Source organism: Labrus mixtus, chromosome 1 (assembly GCF_963584025.1).
Source record: "Labrus mixtus chromosome 1, fLabMix1.1, whole genome shotgun sequence".
Lineage (NCBI taxonomy): Eukaryota > Metazoa > Chordata > Actinopteri > Labriformes > Labridae > Labrus > Labrus mixtus.
The window spans coordinates 33895149-33919699 of NC_083612.1; the positions used below are offsets into that span (position 1 = coordinate 33895149).

Genomic DNA, 24551 nt, shown 5'->3' on the forward strand with positions numbered 1-24551 from the left:
CATACCGACCCAAACTCTGTCATACCTGGATTCATTTTGATGACCTGTCAGATCAGTACCAGGATGTCTCTGATGGACACCAACTTCCGGCGTTCTGTTTTCAGCTGTGGAGCTCGTGTCCATCTGTCTCGTTGCTTGTGGTTTAACAGTATTTTATTCAAACTTCTCTGAAGTGAAGCCCTGTTTCCAAACAGTAGAATGTAAATAGAATGAGATGATTCCAAATAGCACAAAGCACATTCATCACAAACCCATTAAACAGGATCATAACAATAAGCAGCAAAATAATCGGACAGCAGCAGGAACCACTGATCAGTATCTACAACAGGAGAACAAAACTAAAAGGACAACACATAGCCTCAGACAGCACACACTCACTCTGCCATCTCTACAACCATCTCCCCTCAGGCCACAGATACAGATCTCTCACTTTCCGGACTAATCAAGCCATGTCAAGCTTTGCTCCCACATCCATCAGGCTCATGAACAAATTATCTATTTCTTATTTATTTTTAACACCACTCATTTAACCGCTCATAACAATTATTTATGACCTATTTATCATGCTTTTAATAGAGCCACTTGTGTGTCTTTCTGTTGTTGTTTTTGTGTCTAGCTGTATGCGCACTGATGCTCTTTTACACAAATGAAGTTATTTGAATTGAATTTGAAAAGACAACTTATCAGATGTTGAAAGATATTTAATTGTTTTCAGCTTGTTTTTAACACTGTTGTATTGATCATTTTGTCTTGAAGGGGTTGCCTAAATTAACACTGACTTTATCCCATCAGTGTACCGGTAATTGCTTTCAGCTTTGCAGGTATGGCAAGTAACATCAGTTTACAAATAGTGTTTGTGAGGATGTCAGTGATGTAGAAAGGTGAAACAATGCTGGTGTTCAATCAGTTAAAAAGTAATAATGCTACTCACCAGATTCAGTTAATTTCTCAGGTCTGAAAGTAGCTTATTACTCAACCTGAAGAAACATAAGGGTCCCCTGGCAGAGATGAGCTGAGTGCAGGGAAAGACGAGGCATGGATTCAGCTGCAGTGTATTAACATAAAGCCGACTTTTACACCACTTTAACATTACTTTTCATTTATATTCCCAGACCTAACTAACACACAGCCAGTGGTTTTGAACTGCAATGGCAAAAAAAAAAAAACCCAGCTGGCTCAGACACAGTGAGGATGGCATGATATGTTATGTATGCCAGAAGCACAGCGGCCCACCCACACAGCTTGCTTTGTGTGGCAGCCGTCCACATTTTTTACAGAATGGCCGTTATGTCCATCTCTCATCCTGTGGCATTTTAAAGAGGCGGGGGAGAATGAGCAACGCCTCAGAGAAGCTAGGACTAAAATTAAAGCCATTGCCAAAGTCATTAAAATTAATTTGGCAAAATGATCCCTGAATAATAGCAAAATATTTTCTGTTTTTAGGGAGAACACTGCAGAGCTGTTGAAGGCTGCTTTAAAATAATACATGAGCGCCTGAAGCAGAAGAGGCCCCACCACATCTGCTATGAGCCCATTACTCAGCTGTGCAAGCGATTAGGCTGTTCTTGTTTTGATCAGTTGAATGTAAATTCTGCTGCCATTTAATTACATGAATGTGAATTGAACATCTCTTCTCACTTGCAGGTACATAGGGACACATATCATTTTGGGGGGCCTGACACAGTGGGATGCACTGTTGTAAAAATCAAATTCCTGCATTTTTTTGTCTGCTGGTGATGCATCAACATGTTATGATGCCATATTGAGAGTCATCCAGGAAGACAAGAGACTACCTGCAAACAAGCTGGAGCATCACTGGCAAACCAGGTGACTGAATATTGGTGAATTGTTTTAGTGTAGTTTGGGTATTTGAGTATTTCATGGTGATCTTTTTTAAAATTAATTTAGAAAATTGATATGGAATTGGAAAAAGGCGCCAGGAAGCATTCCCTGACCTGATAACTATCAGCTGTGTGGCACGTCTACCACACATCCACAAACAGAACCAGCAGTCTCAAAGAAATGGAAAAATCAAACTGCAGGTTAGCAGCATACAGTGCAGATCCTTGAGATGAATTTTTGTTTGATTCAATTTTGTTTGAAAAAAAGAAACTGAGTGGTAAACATGAACCTGTCCCAACTTTCTTTTTAAACATGTAGCTAGCATCATATTCATATGGGGATATCATTTTACAAAAACAATGATCACATTTAGTTTAAGCCCCAGCGTTTTAGGAAATGGGGTTGAATATCCTGTTTGTGTTGCCGTGCATTTGAGTATTAAATAAACAACAAGTACAGAAAAAGATATAAAGATATATATAAAAGAGAGGGTAAAGGAGGATTTACATAATGTTTGACAAAATGCTTCCTCTGTTTATTGTGACCCAATGGGAACGTTCCAGATACATATTTCCCATGTGACGATCATGTTAATTATTAGTTCAGAGTCATCAAAGCGCTCTATTGATTTAGTTTGACACCGAGTACTAACACTGTTTGCTCTGTGAGTCCACACAACCCAACCCAACGGAGCTGACTGTAAACCCACTTACAGCTAACAAACCCTCCAATCTTTGCACTGTTTCATTATGATGTCAGCACACAAAAGAACTACAGATTTAATCAGGACTAAACTTCTGCGAGAAAATTGATGAACCTTTAACATTTTTCCAAAGGTTCATCACTAAAAGCTGAAGATGTTATCCTCTGAACATTAAATACCAATCAGCCCATCCCTCCTGGGTCTTCTGAGATACTGTTTACAAAAACAAGATAACACCTAATTATGCTCAATTTAATGTTTTTAAGTGTTGAATTTAATTTAGTTGGCCTTATAGAAGCAACACTGTAGTTTATGAAGAGTTAGTTGTACTTATTTTGACACTAGAAACCCTATATTTTTTAAATAATTTTCATGATTTCAACTATGAAAAAATGCAGCCAAACAGCCAGACTGTCTTAAAAAGCACAAAAATATTGGCAATCTTTCCATACGGGCAGGGCTACTCTTGTGTCCAGGCAGAAAACAGGAGAAATTTGGCACATAGCACAGTTGTCACAATTTTGATAATAGTAAAAAATCAAACAATATCAAATCCACAGCAGACTGTTATGAAATAGGTTTTTTTTTTTAGGTTTTTTTTTAGAGATGGGACGCATCCGATCTTATATCAATATCACGTCCAATATTGAAATCAGACTGATTTCGACGTCACTGACCTAGAAATGGTTCGGCACTTCAAACATCCTCAGCTCGCTCAGTCTCACTTTGAAGACGTTCAGACTGAACTGTAAGAAGTGCCCACAAGTCGTCTCCATGACGACGTTCAGACGAGATGAAACAGCTCCTTCTATATGTTATAAAGTAGAATTCTTACACTTCAGTTTAAAATGTTTTATTTGAAAAACCTGACAGCTGTTGCTGCTTCCTGTTTGTGTGTGAAGCCAGCAGAATGTGATGCAGGGTTTACTACAGCTTTGTGTAGCCTTAGACATAACACCAACAACATCAATAACATTATTAGTCATAATATCAAAATCAGTATCGGTACATAATGTATCATTATCGGATCAGAACTGACAAAAAGTGGAAGGGTGCATCTCTTTTCTTTTTTTTTAAACTTTGGTACTTTTGAGTCTACCATCATTAAAATAAGAGAGGATGTAAAACATGTAGTATTGAACATTGTTTTTATTTGATGTATACTTTAATTTCACAGGGAGAACCCCCTGGGATCAATCTTTATTTGTATAGCACCAAGTCATAACAAGTTTTATCTCGAGATAAGACCTTACTCTTTGTTATTTAATATTACAAAAGACAAGTCAATCCATCATGAGCGTATAGCACTTAGCAACATTTAGCAAAGGCAAGAAAAAACTTCCTCTTAAGAGGCAGAAATCTTGGACCAAGGTCTCTTTTCCAGAGGTGCCCAACAGCAATACAATAAATAGAATAGAATAGATGTTTATTGCCATTTGCACAGGTACAGGACAGTACAGGTACTTTGGAATTTTTGTGCGTTTCTCCCTGAGTCAGCTTCTACAAAAAAGATAAAATTATATATAAAATAGAATAGCATTATGAGAAAAACAGTAAATAAATAAATAAGTTGTAGGAACAGCTAAGTAAATTAAAATAAACTGTACAGAAGCTATACACTGTATTAAAGCAAAGATATAATACAAAAAAAATAAAAGGGGAACACTATACAATGAAATGAAATGAACGATAGAACAAGAAAAAACATATAATACACAGTTAAAATAATTACAAATATACATTCATAAATACACACTCATTCTTATAAACCCATGCCCTGGTTAAAAAGTCACACTTTAAAGTAGTTACAATGAGTTCCTGTTAGAAGTTCAGAAACTATCAAAGTCTCAAAGCATTGAAATTGTTGACAACCTTAGTACATAGAATAATTCATCTTACAAACACAGGACAAACGATGAGTGTTTTATTAACAGAGTTCCTTTGTCTCCTCGTTTATCTCTTGAAGGATTGTTTTGCGGGAGAACCTGATTTTGTACTTTTTCAGCAACACAATACAAACAAGGTTATTGGATCCCTGCATGGCAATGCTTGTGTGTGTGTGTGTGTGTGTGTGTGTGTGTGTGTGTGTGTGTGTGTGTGACTGTGTGTTTGTGTGTGTGTTGGTCCATCCGCTAACCGACCTCGACTTCCTGGAGGGGAGGGGGAAAAAAAAAGGCTTCTCAGGTAATTGTACCTGTGCTGGGTGTGACATGAAGAATGTCAAATACAGAGAGAGTGTGTGTCTGCTCGCTGGAGTGAAGGAATAGAGTATTTTTTTCTCTGACAGCAAACAGAGTAGAGAGGAGGCAGCCTGTACCTGCTCTGACCACACACACACACAGACACACACACACAGAGGGGAGGTAAGTCTTTGTTTGTGTGACCTTGTGGTGTGATTGGAATCTGCTCTGCTTGTTCTTCAGCTTGAATGGGAAATAGGTTTTTAATCTTCATGTCAGTGTCAATGTGTGTGCTGTAAGTTAGAAGTTGAAGTCTGCTGCCTGTTTGGTGTGAGGAGATCCTGGTGTTGGTAAAGTTTGCTCTCAGCTCGCTCTGTCACGGCTCACGGCTAGGATGAATGCCGTAACTGTTCTCACCCAGATCAACACAAAGATACTGTAGGAGCCGAGCCAGGCCCACTTTAGATCTGAATGTCTGGCTTCAGTTTAATTGTTTTTGTTGTGTTTGGCACCTGTGCGTCAGGGTAACCTTTGAAGGGCCCGGAGCTATAAGAAAATGTGGAATGACAAGTAGTGTGACTGAAAGCCATTATCCTTTAATGTCTTGCTAAACTGTTAACAAACTACTAGCGGACACGTCAACTGTATTGTGTTATTGTGAAGCCTGAGGTCATGAAAAAAAAGCTTTTGAGAAAAAGGGTCCATTTGATCTTTCCTGCTCTTTTAATTCACCAAGTGAGACTTTTATAATGTGTTCTGTATTTCAGAGACACATATTTAACTTTTAAATCTTTGCAGTCTTAACTTTGTGAAAATGACCAAAACAGCCCTGAGGGGAATTCAACATGCAGGCTGGACTTGACATACTTTATTCACTTTATAATAACTGTCTCACTTTGTCAGACATATAGTGAGTAAATCCAAAGTTCAGAAATCCACAGTTTGGATGACAACACTTGACAAAGTTTCAGAGGGACCAAAACGTTGGGATTATTTTCTAATTAATTGGTGATGTGGGATGGTTTCTTTTCAAGTTACAGTTTGTTGTCCTACGCATCTACTTCATGAGATAGTTGGATGTGCGAATACCTCCTTACAAAACAATTATATCACTTTTAAAATGAACGGGGTTGTTCCAACAACCAATTGTTGACAATATGGGCAGTTATGGAAACACTAAACATCGGCTAGTGACGGGAGGTGTTTAAATAATTTGTAAAGAAAGAAAAACACAGACAGAGATCAAATAAAAAAAAGAAATTTGTTGTTGTATTTGTAAGAATATGAATTTATGAATGTGTAGCTGTGTGTATCGTGGTGTGAAAGCTGATGATTGAGGTTTCAGATGAGGGGTTCAGAGCTGAGCAAACTCAGTAATCAATCAGAACATTTTGTTAACTGCACTTTAATTCAGATTTCTGTTATTAAGATAAATCAATACAGCTCGGACTACAAATGTACTACAGCGGGAAACCAGCACACTTTCCATGCTGAAAATCTGTGTGTACAGTTTCTACATTTCTATGTAGAATGTGTAAATAGTTGTTATTGGGAGTTTCAGATGCTTAGGGTTATTTATCAGAGATTGTAATCCAGAACCTGACCAAAAGCCTGTCAGTGTGATGACAGTTGAAGTACAAATAAATAAAAGGAGAGCTGAGATGGCACTGTTGTGTTTGTCCAGAGTACGGAAGCCCTGAGAGGCAACAGGAAAAAAAAAACAGTCCAGGACAGTTACGATACCAGAAACTTAAACTTTGATATTATTCTAGTCAAAATCCAAATATTGATACCTGTTTTCATAACCATGACAACAAAAATAGAAGTCTTTGACACAGAATATGGGATCATTTCTTGTCTTTAATAAACAAAAATGGCAGGCATTCTCCTGCACACTGTCTACAATGTTTCAGTAACAAATCATTCTTTTCTATGCATGGACATAATGTGATCATAACCTTGTATTTTGATAAGCGACCTCTAGCTTACATCTCTCGTCATAGCTCTGCATGATCATAATGTTCCTGTTGGCAGTAGGGGTGTTCACATTCAATTGACTAAATGGTTAAACATCTTCACCCTTTGCTATTCAGCAGTAGAATGAATCGCTTAAACAAATGATTCATATTTTCCCCGTCAATGTCATGTCATGCTCAAACGGCAACACAGCCGCCCACTAACAGCGCCCGCTATCGCTCTGGTTAACGGGCTTGCTCTCCTTGCTCTACAACCCGGATGTAAACGAGCACTGTTAACAGATAGCATCTTGTAGGAGCAGCAGAACTGTTTGTCAGTATTTTGATCTTAAAAATGGAGATAACATTGTCTGTAGGCTGTGTCAGGTTAAACTGGAATATCCACCAGAGTGATGTAACACAGGTATGAGGACATTACCTGCAAGGTGGTGGTGCTAGCACAGCTCACGTTAGCGACACTGGACAAGCTAAATGACAGACTATTCACAAGTACATCATACAATGACACTTTGAAAATACAAAACAAGACCATTATGCTTTGTGAATGGCACAATGACTGAGAAGGTATTTGTTGCATTTAAAGGAGTTTGAACTTGCAGCATTTGTCAACAGGAACATTATGATGTATGTTGAGCTACCAGGAGTCCAGTGTTTCAAATATCTGATGTTCAAAGTCACATTAGTTTACTTACACTTACACATTGACCTGGCTATAGAACCAGAAATTCTTCCTCTGTTATTTCTAAAAGTCCTGGGTCAGTTGACCTTGGGTCACAGTGCTCTGAATGTTCCTCAGTATTATTGAAGTATTATAAGTATTATTACTAGTATTTGATAACCTCACATATGAACATAATTTCCCACTGTTTTCTGTAATTTAGGCAGTGAGCAGGAGTTTATCTGCAAGTTTTGATCATTGATATTAAGAAATTACGAGCCATGAAGATGGCTGGCAGCTTCCAAAGATATATACTCGTAGATGCCACTGGTGATATGGCCGCCATCTTGGAGAGGGGTAGCTGCAGCTCCTCATGAATGTAAGTCTTTCTGATGGCAGGAGGGCTACCAACAGTTAAAATCTTTATAACTTGCCGAAATGTGACAATATTCAAGCAGATTGTTTTTTTCACCAATGTTGGACATACTGTTTATTTAGGATCATGGATACTTGGTTAAATGATTGATGCAGGTTTTCATACTGAAATGCTCTGTTTTATAAGATTAATGGGATTCCCTTTGTAGAGAATCACTGTGCGCCTCTAAAACATTCCTGTAGAGAATCACAGGCCATCAAATAAGACTATTATAAGGCTATTTATAATAAGACTGTACAGAAGCATGTGCTGCATTTACGTTAGTCCAGGTAGACAATATTATTTAAGACTGGCATATTAAGGGCCGCGGGTTGGTGTAGAGGGTTATGTTGCAAGCGCCATGTAAGAACGTTATAGTCCTTGAAGCAGGCAGCCGCAGGTTTGACCATTCCACTTATCACCCCCCTCACCCCCTCATCCCGTTACTACTCCACTGTTCTACAGAACAAAGACTGTCAGAGAACACGGGTAATGGTAGATAGCCTTGTTCTCCATATTTCTAAATTTGCCGTTTTTGCACATGATATTCAGATCTGGATGTAACTTAACTCCGGCCACCTATAAGAAGAAAACTTGATTAACAAGACAACAAGACGTTTGGTTGCATTTCACTTTAAGATATTCATAAAGGAGGAAAACCCTGCATACTGTTTTCTTTTCATTGTTTATGTTGAGAATCAATCCATGACCTCAGATTTTGGAGGGATTTCTTAAATGAATATTAAAAATGAGGGAAAGCTGTTTTTAAGAAGGCTAATGAAGCATGCGTCAATTACAACTACATCATGTAAGGAAGCCTTAAGCAGACATGCATCCATATATTTTATTGTACTCAGGCTTCACATAATACTGACTTAACTTCTCAAGAAATGAATATGTTATCATGGGAAAACCAACGTTGTGAAGAAAAGAGATTAATAAGTGATGATCCGGAGAAAACAACCCACATGTACTCATTATCACGGGAAAACGCAGTGAAATAAAATATATGGATGTACGGTATGTATCCACAAAAGATTTCCACAAAATAATGTAATATTATTATTATATTTATTATATCATATTAGTGTTTAGTATGACATCATCATGTTTCAATTGTGCTGTCTTGCCAATTTTGTTGGACTATTTGTTTGTTTTTCCTGTGCCGTCCTGGATGTAGATAACACACACACACACACACACACACACACTCTCTCCATGTAAAAGCAGCTGTAATGGGCATGTGTGTTATCTGGAGAACAGGGCGGGACGTTGGGTCAATATTTGTTTAGGAAACAGAAACAGAGCTGTGTGTGTACACTGCAGTAACTGTAGCTGTGTGTAAGTGCACCCTCTCTCTCTCTCTCTCTCTCTTACATCCACTTCTGTCATGAAGGAGCTTCAACTTTTCTAGTTTGTGATGAAACAATTCTCAATCAAACTTAAAGGTTTCTTGAATTGGATTAGTAATGAGAAAGAAGTCACTCTGCTTGTATGAGCTGTATGTGTATGAATGAAACAAACATGGCTGTATTTAAACGTGACACAGCACATACATGTAGCTCCCCTGGACTACATCAGGTTGATATTTGATCTTTCCAGGCAGCAGTGTTATATATTTAACTTCTTTGACACTTTTGTATTGTTGTCTTTTGTTCTTATAGATACTTGTTTTTTTTATTGGAGGCTTCAACATGTTTGGTACATTCATTTAGGAAAAAGTATAAACTTTACAGACCAGACTCCATGACGATATGAAAAGGAATATTACATTTTTTTTGTCACAATAGCTCAAGAAACAGGAATATAATTTTCAAAAATAACAAGAAGTTAAAAATCAAACACATGTACATCAGTTAAATAAAGGGAGAAAAAATACAATAATAGAATAATTTTCTAGTAGTTTATTGTTTTAAGGGTAGAAGCAGAACATAAGTAATCTCCATGTGTAAACTGAGTGGACATACAAAATGTTATAAACAGACAGACAAGTGATGTTTTTATTTGAAGGGATCAACAGACACCTACATTGTTGCAGTTACCGGCAAACTAACTTTTAAAGGATATTTTTTTACATATCACTTTCATTTCAGCATAAATCTTGCTTAAAAGACATTTGGTGTCTTTGTGTGACATTTTACACATAAATAGAGCAGATATCCAGTCTATCTTTTGTAAATGTCTCTCTGAGTCATGATGACTGTCTACAATGAGTGAGAAGCGCGAGTCCTGCCAGCTGTACTGTTGTCGGAGTCGTGTTCACATCATGTTTGCATGGACAGGTTGGCCTTACGTTGTTTCAGTCAAGGAGAGAAAAGATGAATAACAGGGTAATACACAGTCATTCTCCGGTGAAGCCAGGAGTTGTCTTGAATGACTCTCAGGCCTGACTTCCTGTTTTAGTGTGGTGTTTACATCAGCAACACTGTCTTTTTTAGATCCATAGTATCCGGGAGAAAAGCCTGTTCATCTATTGAGCCTCAGTTTAACAGGAGAATAAGTTACACAGTGGCTTCAGTCTGGATCACTTCAGTGATATGAGCCTGAAAAAGAAACAGATTTTTATTGTGCTTAACTTGGAATGAAGTTTGATTAAATAACAATAATGATGTAGATGTGTAAAAAAGGTAAAAAGGTCAACCTTCACAGGTATGTCCACAAGAGGACATGGGTGACAACTTTGTAACATCTTTGTTTGTTCAATGACGTAGGATAGATCATTTCTGATGCATTTCAGGTAGTCAGGAGATCTAAGCGCTGATTGGCTGTGACACAGCGTCAAGCAGATCTGTGGCTGAAAGCACATATTTGGATCTGTAATTGATGGTCAGCTGTAAATAGTAAATAGTCAATACAGCTTGGGTTGCAAATGTATTACAAACGTCAACATGAACACTCCCCATGCTGAAAATGCAGAAATGCAGAAAGTGTAGATTCTTCATTCACCTGTAGAAACTGTAAACAGAGATCGTCTTCGACCTCCTCCCTTCTCTCCCTCTCTCTCTCTCTCTGTCCCTCTCTCTCCCTCTCTCTCCCTCTCCCTCTCTCTCTCCCTCTCTCTCCCTCTCTCCCTCTCGCTCTCTCTCCCTCTCTCTCTCTCTCCCTCTCTCTTTCTCCGTCTCTCTCCCTTTCTCTCTCTCTCTCCCTCCCTCTCTCTCTCCCTCACTCTCTCTCTCCCTCTCCGTTTCTCTCTCTCTCTCTCTCTCTCCCTCCCTCTCTCTCTCTCTTCCTCTCTCTCTCTCAAATTCAAATTCAAATGAGCTTTATTGGCATGACAGATCAATCTATGTTGCCAAAGCAGTACAGAAAACATTTTGAACAACAAATGATTACAATATATACACTAAACAAATATAACATGAATAAAAGACATTAACAATAACGTGAATTATTTTTACAGTGTATTTCTATGAAACATTAAGTGTATTTTGTCTCAGTTTGTGACAATCATGAACATATTTAGCAGCTCGTACTGCACACAGACTTTTCTCTCCACAGAGATAGAGCAGCTTCTGAGGATCAGGGAGATGGAGAAAGTCAGGATATTTATTCTCTTAAATCTTTATACATGTCACAGTGTAGGAGGAAGTGAGATTCTGATGGCAGAGTGAACACAGCCTGGCCTCTCTGGGTAACCAGTTCTGTCTGTGACGGCCTGTTTCTCTGGTCAGACTGTGTCCACTCAGTCTGTACATCGTCATGGTTTTCCTTAGTTTCACATCCCTCACTGTGCTCAGGTACTCTGCCAGCTTGTACTCTCTGTTTAGGCTCAAATAGAATTCTAATTTACTTTGTGATTTCCTTCCAATATTTGATATAGTCTTTTTGTTTTGAGATAATTTGGTTGGGCCAGATTGTTTGGGGTGTGTCCTGAAGCCCTGGTGTTTGAGGGCGGAGCTTCAGGATCAGCTGGCAGAGGGGACTCTTATCTGGGTTCAACTCTTGGCACTGAAGGGCTTTGAACTGGTAGGAGTGGGGGTCACTGGATTGGAGGTGTTTATAGAATGTGATGGCTCTCTTTTGGATATTAATGATTAAAGGGTATTGGGTTGTTCTCTCTCTCTCTCTCTCTATTAGATTAGGTATCTAATAGGTATTAAAAGAATAATCAACTAAGACTCCAAATCCCATAGAAACATCTAGTTATACTGCTCAGCAAACAGCCGAAGTTTTCTCTGCAAATTCTTCCTGACAGGCCCTACATGTTCAGCGTGAAGTCTGTGTGAGCCGACGTGAGAGAGTAGCAGGAAATATTCAGTAAAATTCACCAAAAGCGAGCAGGAGATGGTGATGACCTTTATATCCTGTGACCTGCAGCGCTCAACGATCATAGATTCAACGCATGCGTCCATAGCTATTTTTTCTGTTCCCCAGTATGTCCTTCGTCACTCTTTTTTTTTTGATACTTGAGAATATGTCAAGCTACACGTATAGCACTGATATACTTGGATATAAAGGCAAACATCTCATGCTTTGTTCACTTCTTCTGCATTGGTCTTTTCACATCAAAGTTGACGCTTGAACTTTTATTTTTTGTTAATTTGAGCTGCCTACATACTCTTTTTTTTTGTAAATACTTCTATGTTTATTTAAAATACAAGACCCATGGGAGGGGAAGAGGGGGGCTATTAAAACTCCAGGTTTGCTGGGTTGTGTTGTCATCCTCTTCTTTTTTATTTTATTTGCATTGTTATTATGACAATGAAATGGACGTATGAATGACTACCAAATGAATTTATTGGATGATATACACCTGTAAAGACTGTCAAAAAAAGAAAAGTTGGTCAAAATTCAAAAAAAAAAAAAAGTTGATCCTTGATGACACATTTATTGTAGTCCTGTCCCTGTGTTGCATGTTCTCACCTGTAGTCCTCACCTCATCATTTCGCTCCTCTTCTTCTTCTCAGGACGGGGAGGCTCTGACCGGGTGTAGCCATGTTTGACACGCTGTATGAGTGGTTCTGGTGGGACAGAATCTGGCTGCCTGTAAACCTGACGTGGTCCGACTTGGAGGACGGGGAGGGACGCGTCTACGCCAAAGCCTCACATCTATATGTCACTATTCCCTACGCCCTCACCTGCTTACTCATCAGATACCTGTTTGAGAGGTAACGTCCTCACTCTGTGCACCGTGCACAACCTTTATCTCCCCTCGAAGCGTGTCTTGGCACAAAGTTACTTCACTGGTGCACCATGACAGCACCTGTTGTTGTTGTTGTTGTTTTGGCTTCACTTTAGTAAAACAGAGGAAAACAGAAAAGGGCTGTCGATAATGATGTCAATGGTTTAACTCATAACTTCATAGAGTCAAACAGACGATCAAGCATGATGGAAGAGTTTTAAAACATCTGGGTTAAAGTGAAGGGGGAGAAGGTAGTCTTAGTTAAAGATTAAAAAATCAACCCTGACTCTAGGCTGGAGGAATGACATGTTTGCGTTTTCAATATTTAACCAAAACCGCTATCTTTAAACATCAGCCACTGTGACAGATAAAGATAAACTTTATTGATCCCCCATGGGGGACATTTTTTTGTCACAACGGCTCAAGAAACAGGAATATAATTATCAAAAATAACAAGAAGTTAAAAATCAAACATATGTACATCAGTTAAATAAAGGGAGAAAAAATACAACACAGGAAAAAAATACAAAAACAAATACAAAAGAAATACAACACAGGACCACAGGGACACGTATAGGACAATAGTAACTACTAAGAGTTAGAGTAATAGACTTAGTTACATAACATTACACTATTTATATAAAAACTTTAACTTACATTAGACACAACCATCATGAGCAGTTTAACTAAGGGAGCTGCATTGAGTATTTTATATGGATTATCTCTCTTTACAAATATTAAAGCTTGTTGATTCATCTTTTGTTTACATTTAGTCTGAGATCAAATATGAGCCTTCATGTCCTCAACCTGACAAAATGTAGCATTTCAATCTTTCATTCAAAATAATCCAACTGTCCTTCAATAAATTCTTCAAACTTTCATTCCATTTCTTTACGACTTAAACAAACAGTTTTAATGGTACTTTCTTGAATAACACATTTATTCTATTGAGATATATTTCAGATGTGATCCATTACACACTGCATGCCGTGTGTGTGTTTGTGTGTGTGTAAGTCATGTGTGTGTTTGCTGTGTTTCAGGTGGATAGCCACACCGTTAGCTTTGTCTGCTGGGATCAAACAGAGAGTCCACCTGAGAACAGAACATGTCCCCATCCTGGAGCATTACTACACCTGTCAGAGCAGAAGTCCTGCTCAGGTAAATACATTCGGGCTGTTTTTAAAATTGCCCACTAGCAGTACGTACTGATTTCATCAAAATGCTGTATCCGGTATGCGAACTAAAAACCTGGATGATGACGTGTACTGATTCAGGAAAATCTACAGTATGCATCAGACCAGTCTCATTTGCATACTGTTTCCAACAATGCAAAGCGCCAAGACAGATATGTTAAGTAGCCGACAGTGACGGCGGCCATCATGGGGGAAATAATCACAATCAGCCCAAAGCACACAAAGATACCACCAATTATCTTTTCTGATTCTCAAAATCATGAAGATTAAAATAAATCACTTGTCAACTTTGTTTTTTGTTTAAGCAGTAGGGGGTTTCGAAAACTGAGTCAGAGGATATAAAACCATCACTGAAACGTCCATCAGCTTTATGAATGAACAGAACTTCATCCTTACAACTTAGCATTTTGATAATATGAGTTTTTACTCGGTTGGACTTTGCCTTTGGTAATCTTTTTTTCCTAGAGTTTTGGAGCCCTTACAAAAAATGGTGTGTGTGTGTGTGTGTGCGTGTGTGTGAGTGTGTGTGTGTGTGTGTGCGTGCGTGTGCGTGCGTGTGTGTGTGTGTGTTTCTTCACTCCCCTGCAGGCAGACATTGACGGGCTGTCCAAGAAGAGCAGTTTGTCAGTGAGACAGGTGGAGCGATGGTTCAGGAGGAGAAGATCTCAGGACCGTCCGGGAGTCCTCAAGAAGTTCACAGAGGCCAGGTGTGTGTGTGTGTGTGTGTGTGTGTGTGTGTGTGTGTGTGTGATCAGGATTATTATAAAGAAGCCGCAGCAGTCTCCATGTCTCTCTCTGCTCTCCACAGTTGGAGGTTTGTCTTCTACCTGTTGGCGTTCCTGGGTGGAATAGCAGCTCTGTATGATGTGAGTAGAGAGAGACAAACAGAGTACTGTCAGAATCACAATAAACTTTATTGTAGTACGTTAACACATACAAGGAATTTGTCTTGGTGTAAATACAAATAGAATACTTGAGTATTTCCAGAGTTATCAGTTGTTTAGAAAATAATACAGTATGTTATGTAACCTGGATGATATTCATATCTTTTTAATTCATTAAATGAGTGTAGAAATTATGACAAGTGGGGCTCTGAGACAAGGATGAGAAGATGTAATGTCAAGCTTATTGGAGCTAAATTCCAATAACTCCCACATGTGTAACGACATCTGTTCTCTCTTTAATGCAGAAAGAATGGTTCTATGACACCAGGGAAGTGTGGACTGGATTTCCTAGGCAGGTTGGTATTCTTTCTCCTATACTTTTATTTTTTTATTTGAAATGTTTTTCTGGGGGACTTTTGGTATAAATTGATTTAAAGTATTTGAATTTAACTGGCAAAAGCATATTCTTAAAACCTTAGAATGGAGCTCTGGTTAACCACAGACTGTATTTAGATGGACGGAGCAACAACTTCCTGGTAGTAAAGCTAAAAGATTTAGAGCTCCCCCTGCTGACTGGCTGCAGTATAAAAAAAACCTGCCTTCTCCTCAGGTCCCTTTCTATCATGCTCAATATTAGAAACCCATTTTAAGTCAACTCATGCTTGTTTGTCATGTCACACTATGGACTGTGTATACAAATGGACAGCGTCCCTCCAATTTGAAGCCAAACTATCCCCGTGATGTGTGATGACATATTTTGAATTTGAGGTCTGCAGTGTAGGGATAGACAGACACTCATAAATATGGAAAGTTCTCTTGTGTTATACTTCATTATGTTACCGCTCTCTGATAATCAGGTGCACAAAGAGCTGCAGGAGCCTTATTTGTCAACAGAGCTGTCTATCATGGTGTAATACTCCTTTTAATAGCATCAAATAACTTCTCAATAAACTTCTGACATGACCACAATCTGTTAAGATAGAAGAGGCGGGGTTTATTACCTATACTGCAGCCAGTCAGCAGGGCGAGCTCTCAATCTTTTGGCTTCACTTGAGGGGAGGTATTGGACTGTCCTTTTTTATATACTCCTATGGCATAGGCAGGGCTTCAAACCAAGGAATTTGTTTTGGAATAACCTCCCAATGAGCCTTGAACTCTTTACACTTTATATGCACCTCACACTTTGTATCAATCCTGATATGAGACATGAAGGTGTCTCACATGTCGCTTGTCACTCATGTGCAGGTGATAGATAAACTCAACTACAGCACACAAACACACATATTAAAGGAACAAAGAGCTGCTCAGTGTTTTTGAAACACACAATGCTGTTTCTAAGCAGCGGTTGTTGACATCCTCCTCTGCATTGTCAGTTAACAATCATCAAGCCTCACTGTCATTATCACACAATGCACAAAGGCTGTGCACACCGCACTGAAAGAGCCTCATTTTACAGCCTTTTATGTTTTACAATGGTTGTTGTGCATCATCATGTCTGATTTGGGACAGAACTTATTTTCTTTTAAATATTTTGTGTTTCAATCGTGCAATTAATCACATTTTTATTCACATTTTAAATGGCATTTGTTTTGCTTTTAAAAAATTGCTTTTATTTTGAAATGTTGTCCTTTCTTAAACTGAGAGTACTTTACTTGCTGTGTGTGTGTGTGTGTGTGTAAGATTTAAGTATCAGGGCGACTGCACGCTGGGATTTCTGATTGGAAAGCTCTCCTGTGAAAGGAAATTAAATCTATCTTTTTATGTAATTCAGGTTGCGATGAATGGAAATCTATGTCACATGTTAATAAATTCAATTTTTTTGCATTTCCAAACTTTTTTTTAGTCCATATTAACATTGTTTTTTTTTTATCAGAGCTGCACTGCTACACAGATCTGCTGTTTTCTCATTTTAGATTTAATAGATTTTTTTTTAAAAGCTAATAAAATGTCCGCACAGCTTTTACAGGATTACGCTACCGGAGCCACTGATTTTGATTTGTCAACTGAGTCGTCTGGTAGGTTTTTTTTTTAAGTGAAATGAGACATTCAAAGGCACAGAGGTGTCATTATTATCCATCACTGCAGCAGCAGGAAGATGCTACAGCGGCTTAATTATGGTGCACCAAAAGGCACAACATAGCATGTGATTAACGCAATAAAAAAAATGTAATGCGATAACCGCAGTGCTACATTTAAGAGCTTTTTTTTACTGTTTGTTTTTTACATTTTACTGTACTCTTTTCATACTGTACTAGCATCAATTGGTGTGGTTTTTCTGTCTGTGTTGTTTTAAATTCCCTCTATGAGCTGCATTTTTGTAATGAAGGTGCTGCAGACATAGTTAGGTTGAGTTTATTATAAATCCATGATGTCATTCGGCTAAAGGCAACACTATGGGACTATCTCATCCCTTAGCTTTGTTTGAAAACTGTCTTTTTGAGAGAGACGATGTCATCAGGTGAACAGAGATGCTGCAGATTCTTCCAGATAAAAGAAAAGGAGGACAAAGACTCAGCCTGAAGGGACAAACCTGAGACTCACTGCAGCTTCATGTGTCACATTCATCTCTCTCTCTCTCTGTCTCTGTGCAGTCCATGCTGCAGTCTCAGTACTGGTATTATATCCTGGAGATGAGCTTCTACGCCTCTCTTCTCTTCAGCGTTACCTTTGATGTCAAGAGAAAGGTGAGTAGTGTTTTTTTTTTTACTTAACACCCTGATCACCTGAAACCCAAAATGTAAAAATGTTTGTTAAAAGTCTCACCAAAACAAAACCTCCTAAAGTAAAAAAAATATATATCCTTTTTTTTGAATAAAATATTTTTGAATAAACCTGAAGATGACACACAAACAGAGAAGTGGGCCTTTAATATCACAGAACAGAGAAGATTGGTGGTCTGCCTACATTAAAAACATTTCCTAGGATCAGCATCAGTCTGTAAATTTGATCAGTAAGGTTAACCTTAATTAAAGACTGTAACAAAATGATCAGCAACAAAACCTCAAACTAGAGAGAGGGAGAAAGCACAGAGTAAGACTGTTTCACAGTGTTTTTAGTTTCATACAAAGATGCAGACAGAGCTTCAAACAGACGTGTGGAGCGTCTGAATGGATACATGGTGACCAAACCAAGTGATTTTCAGGATTTACCTTCACAGTTTGATATTTTACATTAGCTGGAGCTAAACATACGGTAGCCCGAAGTGGACACGCATCAATACATTTGATTTATTTCCGTTTTCAGAATCAGAATCAGAATCAGAATCTGGGTTTATTGTCAAGTACATTTACACATACAAGGAATTTGACTTGGTGTATTGGTGCTAAACAATTAACAAGGAAATAAAGCAGAACTAGAAACAACTTAAATAATACAGTATAAGAAGATATTACAATATATAAAATAGAATTAAAAAATATAAAATATAAAATATAAAAAATAAAAAACACAAAACAGTTTCAGTATAACGTTTTTTCTGTGTGCAACCGGATTAGTTAATGTCTTTGACATTTACTGAGAACATTCAAGATTCTTCAGATTAGGAGCCTTTTGGATTACACCGATCTCCAAACCTTTCCTTTAGCTCAGGACATTCAAAATGATGAGTATAATATTTATTTGCATACACTGGCAGATTAATAATCCTGTAGCCTTTAGTTGAGACCCCTGAAGTCTAGTAATGCTTGTAAAGGTGTTAATGGAAACTGACTGGCTGTTATGTTCTTCAGGACTTTAAGGAGCAGATTATCCACCACCTGGCTACGCTGGTCCTTTTATCATTCTCCTGGTGCGTCAACTACATCCGGATCGGGACTCTGGTCATGCTGGTTCATGATGCCTCTGATGTTTTACTGGAGGTTAGTCCCAACCACATACTGTATGTTTCCTCAGAGCATAGTGATTCTGTCTCATTATGATCATTGTCAGCATTAAAACATAAAACATCTTACTACAATTGGGGATGTCCTAGCGGCCAATTTCCAATGTGGTTGAATGCAAATTTAATAATAATTTAATTGAGTGAAATGGGCTATTGGAAACAATCAGAAAACATCCAAATTGAGCACACTTCATTTAACATTGTTGAACAGAGGATCACAGCGTCAGCAGATAAACATCAATTTCATTGTCAAGTGTGGCTAACATTAGCAGTGCTAGCACTATCAGCCTTCGGTCCTCCTCGCTGATTAACGCCCACATACCTGTGTTAAATGTGGTTACACATTGCTTCGGTCGAGTGGTTAAATACCAGTTTACCTGCGCTGCGCCAAAGAGATGCCCTCCATCTACTATGTTTACATCTGGGAAGAATAGAGCGAGTAGAGCAGGCCCATTAACACGGAGCTACAGCCCCCTCTAGTGGCAGGTGGTGATATCACTAATTAGTAAAACAAACTACTAAATGTAAGGGTGACAAAGTTTAATAATTTAGTGGGCTAATCAGGGACAACCCTAGTTTGTACATTTACAACAGTCGAGGATCAATATTTCATAATTTGCCAAAATCTAAAAAAAAAAATTAAAAAATTGCATTTCTAAATTAATTTCAATTTTGCCTTAGTTCAGACTTGTTCCTGCACTCTGTTGTCCTTGATCCCTCTCTTATCAGACACCAACTTTTTGCTGAATTCATGGGTCAGAAGTGTTCAAAAGTTTTTACTATAAATAAAAAACCTCAGCAGGTGATTATGCTTGGCAATATTGGTTGATTGTGATTTTAAAAATGATGCACCCTACTTTCATCTTTTATTTCTCCAGATAATGAAAAACCAACATGTTTTTGTTCACACAGTCACCGACTCACCTTGGTCTTTGTCCTCAAATGATTAACAAAAAAAACTAATTTTTCTTTCAGTCTGCAAAGTTATTTAACTACGCCAAATGGGAGAACACCTGCAAAACTCTCTTTGTTCTGTTTGCTGTGGTGTTTATAGTGACACGACTCGTCATTTTCCCATTCTGGTAAGCTTTAAAAAAGTTGTGTGTACATGTATATGTGCTGTATGTTGGAGAGAGAGATAATATATTTTTTTGTATTAGTTACAGATTAATGTTTCATTGTTTTTTTCATGACTTTGTAAGACATAAACAAGTTTACAATGTTTCTTGTTTGCCTTTAAGCATTTTAAATACTGACAATAACATGTCATCCTCTGCACTTTAAGTCCATCACTGGCCCCTTCCTGTCCACCACTCTTTGTAACAGAACAATCCCCCAACACAAGGGTTCCAGTTAGTTTGTTCCCGTCTGAAATCACACGCAAAGAACTTAAAGCTCTCACTTCCTGGCCGTGCTGCAAAGAAAACTGAATTTTGATGATTTGTTTTGAATTCACTACTAAAATTGGTCACATGGCATATATTTGGAGCAACAAAATGGAAAACTGGGAAAAACAGCTGCCCCCCTCCCTTCCCAACTCGCTGGTATTGAACTTATTCACACACAGAACAAATTCTAGGAACTGCCAAACTCTGTGGGTGTTTTTGGAGTTTGCATTCAGAGAGCACTATCCCAATTGCATTTTGCCAATCCTATCTTGACAAGGAGCAGATAGTAGTTGCAAGTAATGGACAATTCATGGTTAAATTAGCAGCAGGAATCCATTTGTTGCGTTTGTCCTATGTCCTGAATCTCCTTTTGGTTGACAGCTAGGTGAACAGTCCCAATCAGCTCATATTATTGTTTTTCAGAATTTATTTTTATGTTTCAGTGAACCCAGTGAGGAATATTTCACATTTCAACCTGCTGTTTTTGTCCTGCTGTGTCTCAGGCTGATCCACTGTACCTGGGTGTATCCTGTTCACCATTACCCGGCTTTCTTTGGTTACTACTTTTTCAATGTGATGTTGGTGGTGCTCCTCTGTCTGCACGTGTTCTGGGCCTATCTCATCCTCCGCATGATCAAAAAGTTCATATTTGGCACAGTAAGTCTGCTCACTGAGCATCCTCTGTACTCTGTCAATAGTTTCAAAAATAGCAGTTCCCTCAACAGCCACTAGAGGGTTAGTTTAACAAAGGTGTTCCAATCTGTCCATTCTGTCTCGCCCCCTGTAGCGCCTCTGTCACTACCTCCGATGGCGGATTATCTGACTTTGAATATCTGACTCCTCTGACTACTAATGGCTGCTGTAACTCTGTATTCCTCCTGTCACAGCTGACCAGAGATGAGAGGAGTGACGGTGAAGATGAAGAAGAGGAGGAGAGCGTCCCATCAGAGGATGAAGGTGAGGGACAGCACAAGCTCGGTAATGGACGGGCGATGGATGAGAAGGAAGACAAAAACGGCTGCTTTGGGTCTTTGTCTCCACCAGAGAACATCTGCTGGTCGAAGACGGTGTGCTGACTGCAGCTCAGTATGAAGATCAGGAACTGAAACTTTCCTACATCGGACAGGCTGGACTCATTATTAATCAATTTGTCTCTGATACTACTGTAATATTTAAACCGGACAAAACGGTGGCTGTTCTTGAAACACAGTCAAACATTTGCTTTATTGTATATTTCCAAGAGATAAGATCACATCATAAAGATTAATACATGAAGCTTAAACACCCCCAATGATCAAATGAGGAAGAAATGTCACATTGAGTAACTTAATTTTATTTGCATTGGTTGATGCATTGGTTGAAGACAGAGCTGGTCACATGTCCGTTAATCCGCTAATCGTTACTTATCAGCATTCATCCTTTTTTATACATTTTTAATGTGGACGTTAATTTGAAAAACAATTATTGAAACCTTTAACTTGCGGTACTTTTAGTTCCTGTTATCATCCAAATCTCGCTCTTACATGGTGAGACGGTCCGCAGACAACCTGAGCGAGAGCACACCACCTCCTGTACATTAGAGCAGTGGTTCTCAACTGGTGGATTGGGACCCAAAGGTGGGTCACAGAGTCGTTTTCAGTGGGTTGCGAATGTGTGCTTGGAAAACAAATGCGTCAAAAAGTCCATCAAGTGCCTTTTGAACATGTTTTTGTTTGGTTCTGCTTCTTTGTTCCGTCACTTGTTTTGCTCCTTCTGAGGTCCAAACTGCACAATGTTTCATTAAATTAATCCGATTGGTTTAGATATTTAAGAAATTTGGTACGCAATGTTTCATGAAGGAGTTGTTGGTGAGTCCTGAAGCTAGACCAGTTGAGAACCACTGCCCGTCTAGCTGCCCCAGATGCTTTTATTGTGAAATCTTGCTTGACACACATGAAGGTATTTCCTAAGCACAGCGAGATAGAAAATTGTCGACGTTTTTAAAAAAGAACAGACCTCAGGCCTCTTGAGAACTGAAATCTGATGATCCATGATATGTCTGGAAGAAGAGATATCTAAACAACTTTTACGATTCTTCATTTTAAAAGGAAAGGTCATGATGTCGTGCTATCTCAGGATAGCAGGTGGATCTTAACACTGATGGGCGATTTAACAACACATTGTCATGAAAAATGTTCTCACTCTGGTTTAATAAAAGTAACTAATTTATGCAAATTACTTATGATTAACATAAGATTCTTTTAGGCATTATTCTCATAATTTTCAGTTCCATTAGTCTATTCCCAAATTAGTATTCATTTTGTATGGAAGTAACAGCATGAAATCAGTTTGATTCCCTCTTGTCTGAATACCATTAGTCTTAGGTTCTCAATTTTAATTTCACCTGTTTTGTTCCAGATTTGGTACAAGACCAGGCTGTGCTTTAATGTTTTAATCCCATGCCACCCCCCATCTTAAATGGTTTTACATTATTTCCCCACTTGATGATTCTTAACTCGCCAGGGCTAATCTTAACTCGTCAAATACGCTGGTTTGGTCAGCGACACAAATGCTGAATCTACCACCAGCTTTCTCCTGAAAAGGATTCAGCCTCTCAGTTTTTCAAAAGTTTTTTGAGCACTGGTTATTGTAAACAGTGCTACTGTTTAGTCTTAAGTGGCCACAGAGCCACTTAAGAGGCTAGGAAAGTTAGAATAAAGCAGACAAAGATGTACTTTATCCCTCTTGCAGAAGTTGTAATTAAATTGTATATTCTGTTGTTGAACATGCTACACACACATAGGCTGAAATACACAAACAGGATCCTATGTACATGAAATGATGGAGAGGTGTCAGAGTGAGGGGGCTGCCCACAGCTAAGCTAGTGGGGGAGTTTGGTGCCTTGATATAGGGCACCTTGGCAGTGCTCGGGAAATGAACTGGCACCTCTCCAGCTCTACCACGTGATTTGAACCAGTGACTGTCCGATTTCCATCCCAAGTCACTACAGACTAAGCAACTGTAGAGATAGATAAAAAAGCTAAATTGGTAACACTTTATAATAACCATCATCTATAAAGAGTAAATAAGGGTAATAGTTAATTAACCATTAGTTAATAGTTATTTACTGTTAACAAACAATGAAATGATCGTTAATAATGTTTGCTAATGATTTGTAATGCTATAATTTATGTTATGTTAACAGTTTATTGATGCACACATTATAACATTTCATACACTTTATGAAGTGTTTGTTAATGATGACCAAAAGATTTATAAAGAGATGGTTTATAAAACATCTATAAACATTACAGAGACACATGGACCAGATATTTGTTCATGGTTTGTAAATATTTTATAAAGTGTCTATTAACATTATTAAGATGGTTATTATAAAGTTGGAACTGAAGATTATAATCCCTTACTAATACTTTTTAAAGCATCTATAAATATGTTTTAGATAGATAATTAATATTTTATCAATGATTAATAATTGGTTTATAAACCATCTACAATCATTATCTGAATGTTATTGTAAAGTTGGAACTGAAGATTATAATACTTTGTAAATGGTTCATAAATAATGTGTAGAGCATCTATTAACATTATTTGGATGGTTATTATAAAGTTGGAATTGATGTTTATAAAACTAACAATTGCTTTACACATGGTTCATAAACCATTCATAAACAAAATGTGAATGACTATTATAAAGTTGCAACTAATGCTAGTAATATTTATAATTAATTAAATATTAAGTGGTTTATAAAACATCAAGTAAAACACATTTCTAAACAGAAAGTCATGGGACTTCAAAAAAAATTAACACAACTCAGAAATGACAACTTTATTTTAATGCAACCGTATGAGGCCAGAGAGACACAAACAATCAATAAATTGACAAAGTCAGATACATGGTTGCTGCTGCTACTTCAATGTTTCAATGCTTCGACCCCTATAATTCTCGCTTGCAGCTCTTTTTGATTTGTTTCTATTTGTATTGCTTCTGTACCCTTCTTACAGTTTAGTAATGGGTTTTAGAATTTGATCTTATATGTTGTCATCAATGTGAAGGTGGACCAATATCAAAAGAAATTAGATTGTTAAGAGCCAGATCATTTGAATATCAATAAAGAGAATTTCCACACCAGAATGAAATTTGAACCCGTATATTAAATACACAAAATATGGTTCATACATACATAGATAAACAGGTATGACAAATGTGAAAAATAACAAACCAAAATGATAAAGTGCGAACAAAAAGAAAACCCTTTTTGTCCCCTATGAATGTGTGTCAGTGTTTGTCATACCACACGATGAGCAAGTAA

General features: G+C 38.0%; 1 protein-coding gene across 2 annotated transcripts; it reads left to right on the top strand.

The window, feature by feature from the left end:
- The first annotated feature begins 1818 nt into the window (after window positions 1-1818).
- On the top strand, window positions 1819-22458 carry cers3a (ceramide synthase 3a). Of its 2 annotated transcripts, none has more exons than XM_061042892.1 (11): window positions 1819-1841; window positions 12682-12882; window positions 13937-14054; window positions 14678-14796; window positions 14898-14955; window positions 15279-15329; window positions 17565-17657; window positions 18702-18830; window positions 19829-19935; window positions 20745-20898; window positions 21129-22458. In XM_061042892.1, exons 2-11 carry the CDS (start codon window positions 12710-12712, stop codon window positions 21315-21317), a joined length of 1191 nt encoding a protein of 396 aa, XP_060898875.1. In that variant the 5' UTR covers window positions 1819-1841; window positions 12682-12709; the 3' UTR covers window positions 21318-22458. The 2 variants fall into 2 exon arrangements, with proteins under 2 accessions (XP_060898875.1, XP_060898866.1); XM_061042883.1 differs by lacking the exon at window positions 1819-1841 and adding an exon at window positions 4753-4908.
- The last annotated feature ends 2093 nt before the right edge of the window (window positions 22459-24551 follow it).